The sequence below is a fragment of the Gavia stellata genome, chromosome 23, assembly GCF_030936135.1.
Source record: "Gavia stellata isolate bGavSte3 chromosome 23, bGavSte3.hap2, whole genome shotgun sequence".
Lineage (NCBI taxonomy): Eukaryota > Metazoa > Chordata > Aves > Gaviiformes > Gaviidae > Gavia > Gavia stellata.
The window spans coordinates 1,755,513-1,770,766 of NC_082616.1; the positions used below are offsets into that span (position 1 = coordinate 1,755,513).

General features: G+C 43.0%; 1 protein-coding gene across 8 annotated transcripts in view; it reads left to right on the forward strand.

The window, feature by feature from the left end:
* The window catches only part of EHBP1 (EH domain binding protein 1), a 234,136-nt gene that overhangs the window by 116,758 nt on the left and 102,124 nt on the right, over positions 1-15,254 (forward strand). For all 8 annotated transcript variants that reach the window (XM_059828420.1, XM_059828424.1, XM_059828421.1 and 5 more), the window contains one exon: positions 1,947-2,133. In XM_059828420.1, coding sequence (XP_059684403.1) covers positions 1,947-2,133 — 187 coding nt within the window. The remainder of the gene's footprint in view (positions 1-1,946; positions 2,134-15,254) is intronic.

The following is a 15,254-nucleotide window of genomic DNA, read 5'->3' on the forward strand; positions in this document are numbered from 1 at the left end:
CTTCAGCCTTTATCTCTTTTATCTTCATTTTCACCTCCCTTTGAACTTTCCGGTGTCTGAAGACAGCTGAGCTGGGCTGTCGGCTAAATTAGAGCTACTGACAGCTCGGTGCAATCGCCACTCCAGCCTGAATACCCTCCTTCTTCTACTGCCTCCCATGGAAAACACCCATCCGTTTCTGTTTAACTCGTTATTTTGATGTTGCCTTTAGTTTTGATTGCGCTGGTGGCTTTGCGCTTGACGGGCAGCAAAGTGGGAACACCTGAAAGTTGCCTTCAGTCAGCAGATGAGTTATTTTAGTGTTAGTCTTTCCTTTCGCTTCGGTATCTGGATTTAGATCTCTTTCTCTATAACAAGCAGCGGCAGATTCTCCGAAAGGTCTGGAGGTTTCGTGCTCGGTCTTCGCTTATGTGCTTCAGTAAACTTTGCCTTTCGGAAGTCGACCTGTTTTCTGCGGTGTGGGTTATTAATTGCTTGCTTTTTCTCAGTGAAAAGAAGGTGAGGGTAAACTGTATTAAAATAAGTTCTAAAATCAGTCCGTGAGACCGAAAGACATATTTTCACACTGGAAGTACACAAAATTGAGAGAAATTCAGTGTGGTGTGAAAGGAAACTGGATGAATAGTTGGATTTTCACTTGTGCCCAAATTTTGCTGTTGTAGTTGTTCAAAAACAGTGTGTACTAGCTCACGACTCTTATCCTGAGAGGAAATTTGTAAGTGGATCTGGCTAGGTAGGCTCTTTTGTAATGCCATATGCGTTATTGTTTCCATCTAGAGTTGAATTCAAGGGACTGAGGTTATTTGTCGTGATTAGTTATGCTTTATGGAACTGTATGTAGATAGATCTTTGGGAATTGCAGTGGCTTAGTTACATAAACATAGTTCGAGATATATGATAAATATATCTTGCAGGGGAAGTATGGTCTAGAAAGGAATTAATTAACATGTCAGTTTTGTAATTAACCGTCCAGTTTTGGATTGCAAAATATGAAAAGCGAAGATTATGAATAAAATAATTCAGTGCAACGAAGGTTCCCATAAGTCTCCATAGCAGGATACAAAATCACTGGCTCTTTGAAGTGCATAGTAGAAGCCATTCTTTGATGTATTATTGATTGATATTTGATGTATCAAACTAATAGATAAAATTTGGAAATGCTGTGGAAGTTTTTACTTTATGGTGGAGCAAAGGCGGAGTTGGAACGTGAACGCCAGAGTTAAGAAGAATAATTCTTTGGACTGCATCCACTTGGTGGGAGATGTTTACTGTGTTTCTTAAACGAGATTTAGTTATAAAAAGCACTTTCAAAATAGACAGATGATGGCTACTGGTATCTGTGGAGAGGTATACACAAGTCAGCTGTGGTTTTCTTACGCTGTCCTCTTATCCAAAGATTGTTCTTGAAATGGCGTGGTGCCGAGTTTACAATACAGTCGATGTGGACTGAGTACCTACGGAGGCCAACATTTTCAGACTTGGCCAGCCAAGAGCAAGGCCTCTAAAGCCCTGTTGAAGCATGCATGTGCAAGTGGCCTGATTCTTATCTCTGTTCTAATGAAGTATTCTTAATTCTGTTCATTCGACTATTAAACAGCCAGCAACTTCACTCACATTTGTTGTTATTGAGCTTGTCTGTAAATCAGATCACTCTTCGATAGATAGCGAAGTATAATTGAAGAGTTCCCTTTATGCAATTGATAAAACTTCTGTCATTTACAGGACTTTGTGAAATTTATGGAAATTCTGACCTAATGCAGTTTGAACTGTTGTAACTCACTTTTCAATCGTATGAAAAAGTAGTGTCTAAAAGCATGTAAAGGCAAAACGTACTCTTACGTGGGATAATAAAAGCATTTCAGTCACTGGCTTCTCTAAACAGATCTTATTTTTGGTTTTAATTGCAAGGAGATAGCAAAGAAATATGTTTCCCTTCTTTTAATTAGATCAAATCCGTTTTATGAACCAAAATCAAGCCCTGCTTTAATTAAAGTGGCTCCGCTGCAAGAACCAGAAAAGAAGATGAAAAGAAAGGCTCCTGAACCACCAAACCTCTTGCCAAAGACAGAGACGGGCATGAGTGAGAACACGTCAGCTATTCCTGCATCGAGGGAGCTTTCTTCTTCTCCTAAGGTAGGTTTTTCATACCAGAATTTTGTCTTTGTTATTAACAGCACCTTTATGTGTATTGTAGACATCCTATTTATTTCTGCAGGCCATCTTAAAAGCCTTGCTTATGCTTAATAAGGTGTTGGCTCATCTCTGTTCACTTGCTGGTTGATAGGGAGAGAGCAGCAGTAGGAGCTTGTATTTTTTCTTTAAGGATTTAATGACGACAGTAACAGCAACTGCAGTTTCAAAGAAAAGAGTCTTCTAGTAACAAATGTGACAGGACAGCTGGATGTGCCGTCGAGAAGGGAGAAAATCATGTTGAACAATACTTTGTCTTGATCTGTTGTAGTGCCGCTAAGCCTTGCCCCTGCTGAAGAGTCTGTCTCCACATTTCTATCATAAATCTGGGTTTTAAGAGCTTAGTACTGGATACTGTTTATTTGTATTGGGATTTATGTATGTCCAATTCCATAGGTAGGTCGAAGTAATTTTAAGAAAAAGACAGTCTACTTTAAATCAGATTAACTGTTTATTAGGAACGTCCAGACTAAGCATACTTGTGTATGCACATACATCTGTGTTTGTCAAGGGAAAACAGGAGTTAACTTCTGTTGAAGAGTGCAATGTGCGCCGTAGGTATTTTAGGATTACAACAGCTAACTTCTGTTGGTGTGAATTTCAACTCTGGTGTTTCAGCAGTTAGCTTTTTTAAACAAACTAAGCATTTAATAGTATAGGTTAATGGGCCCTTCTTAAAAATGAATTTGATCCATGCTGACTGCTTGTTTCGAAGGGTAGGGAGAAGAGGACAGAAGGTTTCCCTTCCAGCACATCTCTCCCAATTTACGCATATTATCATCTGTTTTGCCTTGTATTGGAGCTGCTGTACTTTAATTTAAGAATTGAAAGAAACTACTTGTCATACCTGTCATTTCGTTGCTTAATTACTCAGCCGGATTGCTGACATGTCCTTGTCCCTCCAGGCTCTGATCTTGCTGTCGTTTTACCACTCAGTCAGGGTAAGGAGTAGGAGACCAGAAATCTAATCTGTGTCTGCTCATAGCAAAAGAAAACAACGTAGTAAGGCCACAAGCACAGTTCACAAGTTACTCTTAATATGCAAAACCACAACCAGGGGAATATTAAATCAGAACGTAGCAGTTGTATAATGCGCCGAGATGGGGTTCGATCCTGTTCGCTGGAGTTTCTGTATGAAAAATATTGCACGTTATTTGATTTCTGGTGGAGTCTGGCCCTCGGGTCAAAGCAAAGTGGCCAAAGTAAAGCGTTGTGGTACTACCAGGCAGAGAAGAGGCATCTGAGGAGGAGATTTTATCAGCTCGCTTGATGGAGGTTGTGCCCCTGTTGCTCATGGCTTGAGAGCTTTTTTAACAGGTCTGCATCCAAGGAAATACATCTCTCTGCTTTAGCGTTGTGCTGAAATCATGTGTTACTGCTGGGTTTGACTGTCGTTGGTTTTGACTAAGTTTTAGATTGTCCGAAAGCTGGAATTGATTAAGAAAAGATGCAGGATTGAAATCGCTGAGAAGACCGTGGTGTTGTGAACACAGTCAGGTAGCTCCTACTCTTACACAGGGTATTAGTTCCCAAATATTTCGGTGCCTGCCTGCTTGCAGCCCACCTCTCTGCCACCGATGCCCAGCTGAGACCAGCAAAGGTCCGAGTACTGAAACTTTCATATTCATTAAGGCCGTGGGGGAGAGCGGAGCTCTGTGCTGGCCTTCTCTGGTACCGAAAGCTTTAATTTTTTTACAGGATTTTGGAGGATACAAGATCATTAGGGAAGGCTCCAAAGCAGATGCAGTGTCCTGGTTTATTATATTACAGCTAGAGTGGAAAGTTTTGCTGACTGGGTGTGTTAAAATATTGTACGGTCACTTGCAATTCAGAAAGCTTTCTGTAAGCACGGTCTTTTTTCTGTGCTTGAATTGTTTTGCTCTAAGGTGATCTAATAACGTCAGATCAAAAGCACTTTACTTGGAATGCTTTTTGAAATTTGGAAAAGTACTGGCATTGAAAAGAAAAGAAAATTAAACAATTTCCTCACACCGTAGTACAAAATAGTGCCCAGGTATGACTTGGGCTGTTGGCACAAATAACTTGTTTGTTTATTACTCAATAATAGTGTCAATGTTCAGCAGCTCTGAAAAAACTCCCATCAAAAGGTGTAGGCACTACACACACATGAACTTAGCACATGCCCTTATGTAGGGGGAATAGTCCCATGGAGGTAAACTTAGGTAAAAGGAGGTTAAATAACATATCTTACTCAGTGTTTTGTCCAAGTTCGCTGGGCACAGAAAGCCTCGGCTACCACTCCGACCAGAACCTAAGTGTCCCGGCACGTTCAATTCCCTGTCTTGGTTGTCTTCATAGGAAATGGCTGTGGAGCAGCAATGCTAATCTTTAGACTACACAAACACAGCGTTAATACTAGAACTTTAGAGTTTAAGGAAAAAGACTCCAAAAATGCTTCTGCAACTCTTTGACTGAGTATTTGGAGCTCATTTTTCCTTCCCATGCTAATGGCGTTCATCACATTTGCTGAACACAAAAACCACAAATGCTGTTATTAACATCTATATATCAGCAAGTTTATCAGGTGGAAATTGCTCCTGAAAGATTTTTTGACACGTGACAGGTTCCTACTCGAGATACAGGTTCCAAATACTTGAAATTATGTTACCCTATTAAAAAAAACATTTAGATGTCAAAGACAGTAGTGAAGTTCCTAGGAATTTAAATACCAATTTAAAAGTAGGGCAAGAAAGGTTGATATTTTCCGAAGTATACACCCCAAAATCGAATCCCTAAGGTATGGCTGGACACCAAAATTGCTTCGTTCAGTGTTCAGCTGCAATGAGCCTTCTAGCATTGGCATCCAGGGTACAGGAGCGCTTTCACAGAAGTGCAATTGTGTTTGCACATCACAGCCCGAATCCAACATTTTACCATTACCCAAGTAGTGGTGGAAGGTGTTTCTCACCTGAGGGGTATCTGACTTCCCACACATGATTTTTTTTTTGTGTGTATGTGTGTATGTTTTCTTAATTTATAACAGCAGTGTCTGTGGTAATGAAAGAGAAGAATGAAACAATGAATTTTTAGCAGTCAGCAGTCTTGGACATGTCTCATTTGAGAATAGACTTAAGCCAGTTCATCTAAGTGAATTGCAAAAGGCCGTCTTTTAAGGGAGTTGTGTGGTCTTTTAGCAGCTGAATACTATTCCCAGATTTTCCTGGAATCATATCCACAATTAATTACCCCTGTTACTTCTGACACCGCAAAAATCAAACTCCTTCTAGTTCCTTTATTCAGAGAGGTATGTTGTACGAGATAATTGTGTGTGAAAGTTTCATGTAAAACTAGGCAGAAAATTCCAGAAAGCATCTTCTTGATCTGGTGGTATCTAGCATCTTGCCTGGTATTCCCAGGATGAAGAGGGTACTCCAGGGTGGAGTCGTAAGTCGGTATTAACTTTCAAGAACTCAATGATCAGTGAAGACAGAATATGAGACTAATAAATAGGCATTAACTTTAATAGCCATGAAAATGGTAGGACTAGAGTTTGAAGCAAAGGCTAGGTCTCACTGGGAGACTGACATAAAAACTTACTGCCCAGACAATTATACATGATCGTTGGTCAGAAAGACAAGTGATGATACCAGTATTTAACTTTTATTTTTGCCTTGAAATGATTGTTCTCAACCATGTGGTGTACGTGTGCCTGAAGCAGTTATAACCATAACAGTGTCTCCCACTATTGCAGGGCTTGCCTTTAGCCTCTTTCTTCCCCAAAGACGTTGCCTCACTTGGTGTCTCCTTACCATTCCTTAACAAATTTCAGATGTGAGAAAAGAGTGCAAACGAGGCTGTTCCTGCCTGCCCCAAACCTGAGGGTTTTAGTCTACGCGAGGTTGGCTGAGCTTGTGAGCACCAGTGATTTAGAGTCTCACCCCTTTCCTATTAATTCTGCACAGGGGACGCATCCACTTCCTTAGCTGCTGTAAGATCATCCCAAGAGCTGTCATCTCTTTGGCCATTTCCAACATACCTCTCTCTGTGCATTGTTCACATTGCTCACGGAGGGGTTGAGATGGGAGGGGGTCTCTGGAGGTCATCTGGGCCAACCCCCCTGCTCAAGCAGGGCCACTTAGAGCCAGTTGCCCAGGACCGTGTCCAGACAGCTTCTGACTATCTCCAATAGTCATCGGATCTTTTTCAAATGTTTGTCTTTTGCTGCTTCCCTGAGCAATTGGTTAACTGTAGTACCAAACCCTTTCCAAGCCTCTTGAATGTCTTCCCTTTGGGTAGGCCTTTTTGATCACTCAGGGATCCCTGTGTCACCTGTATTGGTGAGGAAGGGGCAGTTATATGTCATAGATAAGGCACGGTGTAGGTCACCATAGAGGACCAGCCAGCTCTTGGCCCCATAGTATTAGCTCAGTATTTGCCATATCTGGGTTTGGACAAAGTTTTGTTTCCAAATATTATTACCTACTCGCACTTCCTAAAGGAGTACCTTAATTCCCTCCTGCCTTCCTTCCATGTCTCCTCTAAACTAATCTGAGTCACACACAGAATCACAGAGGTTGGAAAAGACCTGTAAGATCATCAAGTCCAACCACCAACCCAACCCCACCATGCCCATTAAACCATGTCCCGCAGTGCCACGTCCACACGGTCCTTGAACCCCTCCAGTGATGGTGACTCCACCACCTCCCTGGGCAGCCTCTTCCAGTGCTTCACCACTCTCAGTAAAGAAATTTTTCCTAATATCCAGCCTGAACCTCCCCTGGCACAACTTGAGGCCATTTCCTCTCGTCCTATCACTTGTCACTTGGGAGAAGAGACCAACACCCACCTCACCACAACCCCCTTTCAGGCAGTTGTAGAGAGCGATGAGGTCTCCCCTCAGCCTCCTCTTCTCCAGACTGAACACCCCCAGCTCCCTCAGCCGCTCCTCAGCAGACTTGTGCTCCAGACCCCTCACCAGCTTCGTCAGAGAGAGCTTAAAATGTGAAGTCTGAAAGCCTGGAATTATCCCACAGTTAATAATCTCAAATGGCTTGAAGACTATGGTGTGCTGGCTATATTTAGGTGAGTCTGACAAACAACCGGCAAAGCTGTAATTAGGCTCTTCAGTCATCAGCCTGCTACAGTGCTGTCAATCCCAACCGACGCCTTATTGGGCTTGTTACCGTCATACACGTGTTACTGTTCTTGACGTGGTTTGCATAACCACGTCCTGCCTTTCACAGAGGTGATGGAGACTTTAAATTTCTTCCACTTGTTGACTTTGTGGAAAAAAATTGAACAAAGAAGTTCCGGCTCAAAAAGTGATATCAGACCAGTGCATAGCATGCATATTCGTGCCCATCATTGCTTTAGCTGATTGAAAAAATGTACATGCCAACTTCAACTGGCTGAAATCTCAGCTAGTCTCAGTATCTCTTATCTTCCCTGCATTATGTTGAGTTTATTGGAAATAAGATCCAGGTATCAGTGCCAGAGTCGGCCACTATGTCCCGTGGTAGAGAAGCTGAAGTCGTGTCTCTGCACAATCATGGATATTATTGCCTTTGGGAGAATGAGGTGGCAGGAGTGATACTGCATTTATGTGTGAGGTGAAGAATTATTTACTGGGGACCAGGAGGAAATAGATAATCACCCTCAAACGTAGAGTTATTTTTAAGTGTTAAAAGAAAATAGCTCCTGCACTGGATTGGCATTACTCATTCACTCTTTGGAAGGATTGCATATGCCCTTCCCTTCAGGAAACCATTCTCAGAAAGGCTTTTCCTATTATGTGGTGGTTGCAGTTTGTTGCCAGACTGCAACCAAGGCCTGGACCTTGTTGATGGCTCATGATTCCATCGGCTTTCTGGATGCTGCAGTTGCCATTAACCTCCTGAAAGTCAACAGGTATGTTATGTTTGGTGACTCCAACTTGGTTTCACGTCCTTTCTCCAGTCTTCGGGGTCTGGAAACCTGTGTTTGTTAGACACGCGCTTTACAGAGCGGCTACTTGCATGTGCATTGGACTAGTTGTCAGCCTGGGCTTTGGTAGCTCTCAGAGATCTCCATCTCACAGCTTCCCACTGGGCTACCCAGAATATCTCGGTAACTGAAACTGCTGCTCTCCAGTCTTGGCAATAGGTGTTTCTCTGACAATACATGATTATGCGAACAGACATGGAATTGATATCGGACCACAGGATGCTTTTTGAACCTATCCTTGGTTTTTGAGTTACACCTAGCAGCCAATGAAAGTATATAGCACCAGGGCAGGATGGTAAGTAAGCTTAAGTCTGTCATATTGATGTATACGCCGTTCTCACCTTTATGAAAGTCGCAGTGCTGCTGAGACTCATGAAAACATAGGCATTGATTTTGTTGCTTGTAGACAAGAGCTTGTGATGGCCTTCTACGTTGGCAGAAAAGGAGAATACACGTTCACATAATAGTTCAGAGCCAATAATAACATTTTTGGTTGTCGCCGTCATTATTTAAGCTCTCTCTTTCTTATTTAAAGCAAAAGGAGTTGTTTTGCATGCCCAGTAATCTGCTCTCTCATGCCAGGCAAGCTAGCTGGTTTAAGCTCTAATGTAACATATTTATAGGAAACATGTAATAAGAAATACAGAATCCTTTTTCTGCATGACGTGTAATAACCCATCTCCACCCAGTATCCGTTGTAATCCCTTATGTATCTGCAATGCTTCTGTTTAGTGGAAGGGGAGGAAAGTAGCATTCAGTATAGCGCTAGGCACAACTCTCCTCCAAGATCTCAGAGATGCTGTAGTCTCCAGTTGTCCATTTTTCCACTTCTATGTACCTCAGCATTATCAACCTTATGCGACTGAACAGTAGGAAGAGCTCATCTTAAAGCACAGACGCAGTAATGCAGCCAAGTGGAGAAATTACGTTAAACTTCAAACGGTGGATGAAGATCACTCATTGTCTCTCGGTATCAAAAGTGTCTCAGTTGTCCATTCACATAAGGACTTCTGGCTCTCTGGAACATCTTCTTTAAGGATTTTGCTCCTTTCCAGCTTCACGTTAGCTGCAGAGGAATTGTGCAGCTCATTTGCAGGAGATCTTTGTCACTTCCTATGCAGATGGATAGTTCGTCAAGCCCAAGGAAGACTTGGGAGGTAGTGGACAGAATTTTAAGATACCTACTGTTACGAACTGGTGCAAAAAAGGCACTCCGAGAAAATCTGCCTTTGCATACAGCCCTAAGACACTTTATCTTTTAATAGGAAGAAAGACAAGCCACACACATAATGTGAACAGAGAGATCGTGAGATAATCATGTTGAAGCACAGACAATTCATTAAACTTGCAGCTTTTCAAGTGTTAAATAATAAAAGAGGCTTCCTATTTTGTACGATTCTTAAGCAATTTCATAGTACTCTTTGCATGAGTTTTAAATGGTGTTTGTCAACTTGACTAGCCATATGCTTTTTCTGTGTTCCTTACTATAACCTATTTTTGGACATAGAGCAAGCTCGTTAGAATATGTGCTAGAATAAGGAGTGAACTGTTCACTTCCAGATGCAAGGGTAGTATTTTTCCATTTTGCCGAAGGTACGGGCTAAAGAGTATCTTCCTCTTGTCCTCAACTAATGCATGCTTCAGGGTTTGGATTTACTGCACTGCGTTCAGTCCCTATCCTGACTTCTCGCGTTTCCACCTTCCCTGCCCCACCTTCTGCCAGCGCCAGTACCAACTGGGAGTTAGGTGAGTACCAGGACGCAGGAACGCTGGAGGACAGTCCCTTTCAGTGGCAGCACAGTCATCACTCGGCTGGGAATCTCAGTGTCCCGAGACACTGGGATCCTTAGTGTCTCGGCAGCGTGCTGGTTTGGGGTGTTCGTTGCTCGCAGCAGCTGCAGGTTCTAATGATCCAACAGTGCTTAGGCTAGTGCTGCCAGGGAGCAGCCTCTTAAAAAGGAAAATGCAGCCTTAGGTGAGTCTGGGAAAAGCATTTTATATGCATGCACACACATATGTGCATATGTACTAGTAATTTTTAAAATAAAATTATCTAATGTCTTATCTGTAGGCCATATTTATTAAAAAAAAAATACTGTTGAGGGCAGAGAATCTTAAAATTAGTATAGTCTGAGGATTTGAAACTCAACTGCAAACGTGGGCTTTTAAAAAGTGACTTTTACAAAAGTACAAATCGCGTCTTTCTAGGGAAAACGGGCTTTCATTCCATGGTGGTTTTCAGCCTGCTTTTTCTCTTGGAACCATGATGATTGGAGGTGACTGCAGCCCTCTGTAGCACCAAAGCCAGGACAAACAATAGAACAAATATGAGTGCGTATTGTGGAGAAAACGTAGTGTTTCAATAATACGCAGGAGAGGTAAGCAGTTTTATTGACTGCTTACGTGAGTAAGAGTTCCCAGCACTGGCCCTTCATAAAATGGATCTTCTTTTGGGATTGAGTCACCCAGCTGCCTCAGATACCTTATTCCTAGAGGTGTCTGGTTCTCTCCCTTGGCTATGAAAGAGCTTAGATCAGTTAGACTTGGCCAACTGATTGATAGGCATTTGAAGTTGATGAGATTAATTGTCCCTGAATATTTACAGACTCTTGTGTTATGACCTAAAGAACAGACCCATGATCGGACAGGAAAAAACGAGAAGATGTTGCAAAAGCTCTTTCTCCCTTCAACACGCAGGCGTGACGGCGCGTGAATGGGAGACATGGATATAAAGTAGGAGCATTGATGGACAGGGTTGTTCAGCAAAACGGAGCTGCCTTGCTTTACTCTACCTTTTTAATTGGAGATTTTGTCGAAACTGGTAGAAGTGGTGTGTAACACATGATAACCTATCCATGAGCAGTCGCAAAAGAGACCTGCTGAAGGGACAACTTCTTACGATCCAGTAGGACCCAAAGGAGTGTGTCAGATACTGTATGGAAGTGTTTGAGATTCATGCTTTTATGAGTAGGTTTTTGCTTATGAGTTGTCTCCTTAGACTACGAAAGTGATAAACTCACTCTTAGTTGGACATTGCTTGTTTTGCCTGTGTGGTTTTACTGTAGCTGTTGTCAGTGTTAATAACCTACCGGGTTTTGTTTCTTTGCAGCCTTGCTTGATTCCCTCCTCCTCCTTGCAGGTGGCTCTATGAATGTAAATTGGTGGAGGGTGGTGTCTGTTGTCTTCACATTATTCCCATGATTGGTGCCAACAGGAGTCAATTTTTAGACATCGCGGGTGTAGATGAAACCAAGCCCTTCCTTGTTCTATCTGCTGCTTTCTGCCATTCCGAGTGAAGTATTTTGTGCCCGTTTTCTAGCAACAAGCCAGTTGAACTGCTGTCAAAAAGATTTAGGTGCTGTTCTGTAGTCACATTACCTCTAAGAGAGATGCTTCCTTTGGAATTGGTGGTTTAAAACCAGTCAATAATTTACCCACACGTTCCTGTAGTGGGAGTTATGCACCGGTTTGGAGGCAGAGCTGAGCTCCTTCCAACCTCAGCCCCTCACTTCGCGCCTTATCTCACTTCCAAGCACACGCAGCAAGAAGGCAGAGTGTTATCTAGATGGAAGCACGTCATTGCATGCAGGTCTTTCTGCAGAGCTCATGACTCACGCAGCACCGTATATACTGTTAGGCAGGGAACTAGTCCAGGTTGTGTGCTGTTTGAGACAAGGGCCAGCGGAAAGGCACTGCTTTCTCTGACAATTAAGCAACCGAATGCTGTCCAGGAGCTGTGAATATTATCCTTTCCTCTGTTGTGAGTTGGTTATGTGGTGCTAAGCTAATCTTTTGAACCAGATTTTGGACTGCGGTGGGGTTTTTTTAAGTTCCCAGCTTGATAGAACCATGAGAAATGAGCAGAGCTATTGGCCTGACTCAAGTGCCGTGCAGCCGAAAGAGTGCTGGTTCGTGGTACGTGAAGCATGATAAAAAGAGCAGTTCTCCGTAAAGTCAGGTCTTAGGTGGCTCAGTCTGAGAACTCAAAAGCAACAGCTTCCGGTAATTTGGAGTTGGGTTTTTTGCAGACCTCACTTTTCCTTCAGTTAAATGGACTGCTACTTCACAAGGATGTCTGGAAGATTAAATGTTTAATCTTCTAGATTAAAATACCATGAAGATGAACGCTGTAGAAAAGCCCTTTGATGAGATTAATGATACCGTGTTCAGTTCGAGGTCCAGGGAGTGTGCAGCAGATGAGGCATGAGGACAAACAACTAATAATTCAGAAAAATAGGAATACTGGGTAGTCCCATTCAGTGAGGTTGTTCGCTGAGTGCCCTCCATGAGGGAGAACTCTGGGGGAAGATGTACGCTTAAAGATTGTATCATAACGCAAACATACAAAGGGTACTAATTAACATTGGATATGTAACCATAATTTTGTAATACCCCAACTTCTGAACACTTGATTTGGCAACTTTTAAGTGCTGCTACTTAAGTGTTTGCCTGTTTCTTCTTTAGATCCTTATTAGTAGTGGAGATGCAGATAACAGGTCTCCAGGGCTGTCCTAGAAAAATCTTTTTCATTGCAAATTAATATACATAATTTGCAGGATGATAAATGCTTGGCTCCTTCTGCCATTTTCATAATTGCTCCTTAAGGTATTTCTGCGTTGCTGGCGTGGCGTAGTTCCCGCTGAAATGGATGGAAACAATGTCAGTGCCTGCAGCAGTTCTGGGTTGCACCAGTTAGCACTTCTCAGAATGTCTGTGCAAATAAGGTTTGGTAATTTAACCCATCTCATGACATCCAAAGCCTCACTTTTCGTATTTTTGTATTTAACTTACATTTACAAGTTGCAGTACTCAGATTTATCGTCATAAAATATTACTTCACTTCTTGTGGAAAAACATGCTGTTTAGATATGTAACAGCAGTATTTTTATATGCTGTATTTCATCTTGGAAATTTAAAACTGTGCACCATTCTGTGAGAAGAAAATCCGTCACTGGTGGAAACTGGAAAAGCCAACAGGCATAGTGTGTATTGTGTGACGAAGTAAAGGGGAGTATTGTTGCTATGTGCCATTAAAATGCCACCACCATTGCATGTAGGCAAACCGTAACAAAAAATACTTCTTTCACGTTAGGAGCACAAGTCTGCTGAGGAGCGGCTGAGGGAGCTGGGGGTGTTCAGTCTGGAGAAGAGGAGGCTGAGGGGGACCTCATCGCTCTCTACAACTGCCTGAAAGGGGGTTGTGGTGAGGTGGGTGTTGGTCTCTTCTCCCAAGTGACGAGTGATAGGACGAGAGGAAATGGCCTCAAGTTGCGCCAGGGGAGGTTCAGGCTGGATATTAGGAAAAATGTCTTTACTGAGAGAGCGGTGAAGCACTGGAAGAGGCTGCCCAGGGAGGTGGTGGAGTCACCATCCCTGGAGGTGTTCAAGGACCGTGTGGACGTGGCACTGCGGGACATGGTTTAGTGGGCATGGTGGGGTTGGGTTGGTGGTTGGACTTGATGATCTCACAGGTCTTTTCCAACCATAGTGATTCCGTGATTTTATTCCAAAAATGACACTAATGCTAGAATTTCTTTAATGTTTCCCATGTAAATATACGTGATGAATTATAAAAACCTTTCAGTTTCCCTGAATGAAGTGCCCAACAGTCTGTCTTACCAACAAGTGCAAGGTTGGTCAAATAAGATGTATATACTGATCCAGGAACTGCTTCAAGGCTGCTGAGGTCAGCGGAGAGATGGCCTTTGGATGGTGGGAATACCCCCGCTGCCTTTTCTGGGCTGTAGCTTCTTATATTAGAAGGTGCATCGTATACTTTGCATCCCAGAAGAGAGAGGGATGAGGAGAGCGAAAGCAGGGGATGTCCGGAGGAAGAGTAGGGAGTGTGAGCTGGGCTCTGCTCTGCCTTTGGGCCAAGTGTCTCGTTACACCCATTTCTGTGGAATCTGGAAGGGACTGGTCTCCTGGAGGTGCCGAAGTTATTTGCCTGAAATCTGTCCTTTACATATCCCTAAGGTGCGTAAGTGCAAAGAAGAACGCCTGGAGCATTAAGGTTTCTGGAGCGCTGCGGTTCCTAAATGTCAACGCTTTCATGGCACTGTTTAGTTTCTCTCGCAGAGGACAAGCCGGATTAGGTACAAACACCGCCGGTCAGGCGAGGCGGCCGTGGCCTGCCGAAGCGTTTGAAAAACAACCGCATTAGGTTAGCTCAAAGTGAGATCTGGGCTAGCTTCTGGGACATGTAATCTGAAAATCCTTATCCGTGATGAGGGCCTTTTGTTTTATTTCCTTTAAGTTATTTGCCTTCGCTCCTACGGCAGAAGGGAGCCGGGAGGAGGCAGGCAGACAGCGCGGGGCTGCGGGCTGCTGGCGTCGGTACCGGAGGATAACCACCTTCCTGCCATTCACGTTAACCTTTTCAAAGGACGTGGAGGGCTTTGATTCGCACGCTTGGCTTCACAGACTATTACTCCTGTTTAGTTCAAGCTTTGCTCTTTAAAAGGTGGAAGAAAGAAGGAACGCTTCTCCGCTTGTAAGACATTTTTTTAAACGTCCATCAAAACAAAAATCCTCAAAATCTTTCCAACAAAAACCTGATAAAACCTGTCCTTTTCCTGTAGAGGTTTTTTTTTTTTTTACACCTTATTATCAGGCTCCTTAAGCAGAGGCACACAAGCAGAGTACTGGACAGCTTTTCAATTGAAAACTTAATTCTTTCCAGTGTTCCCTTGCACCTAACGAGGAGCTAACCACAATTTGAATAAGCTGACGTTACTGTGGCGTTTAACTTTTAGCTATTACGTCGAGCTTTAGTGCGGGGCTGGTTTAGGTAGTTAAAGTCTGAGGTGCGCGCTGTGCCGTCTGGGGCCCTCCGCGGAGGAACGGGACTGACAATAGCCTGTTCTCTGCGCTTGCCTGAAGGGTGGGTTTGGTTCATTGCGGTTGGCAAGCACCTCAAGTTGGAAATAAGCATGCATGAATAAATATTCCTTTGCTTCTGTCATGATGAGTTATGGACATATTAAAAAAATAATTATCTTCCCTACATAAATCAGTCTGATAGTTAACTTTGGTTTGGTTGCTAATTCACTGTTCCTGCTAATCTTTCTTTGGTTTGGGTCAGATACTCAAGCGTAGGAATAAATCACAGGTCTGAGCCA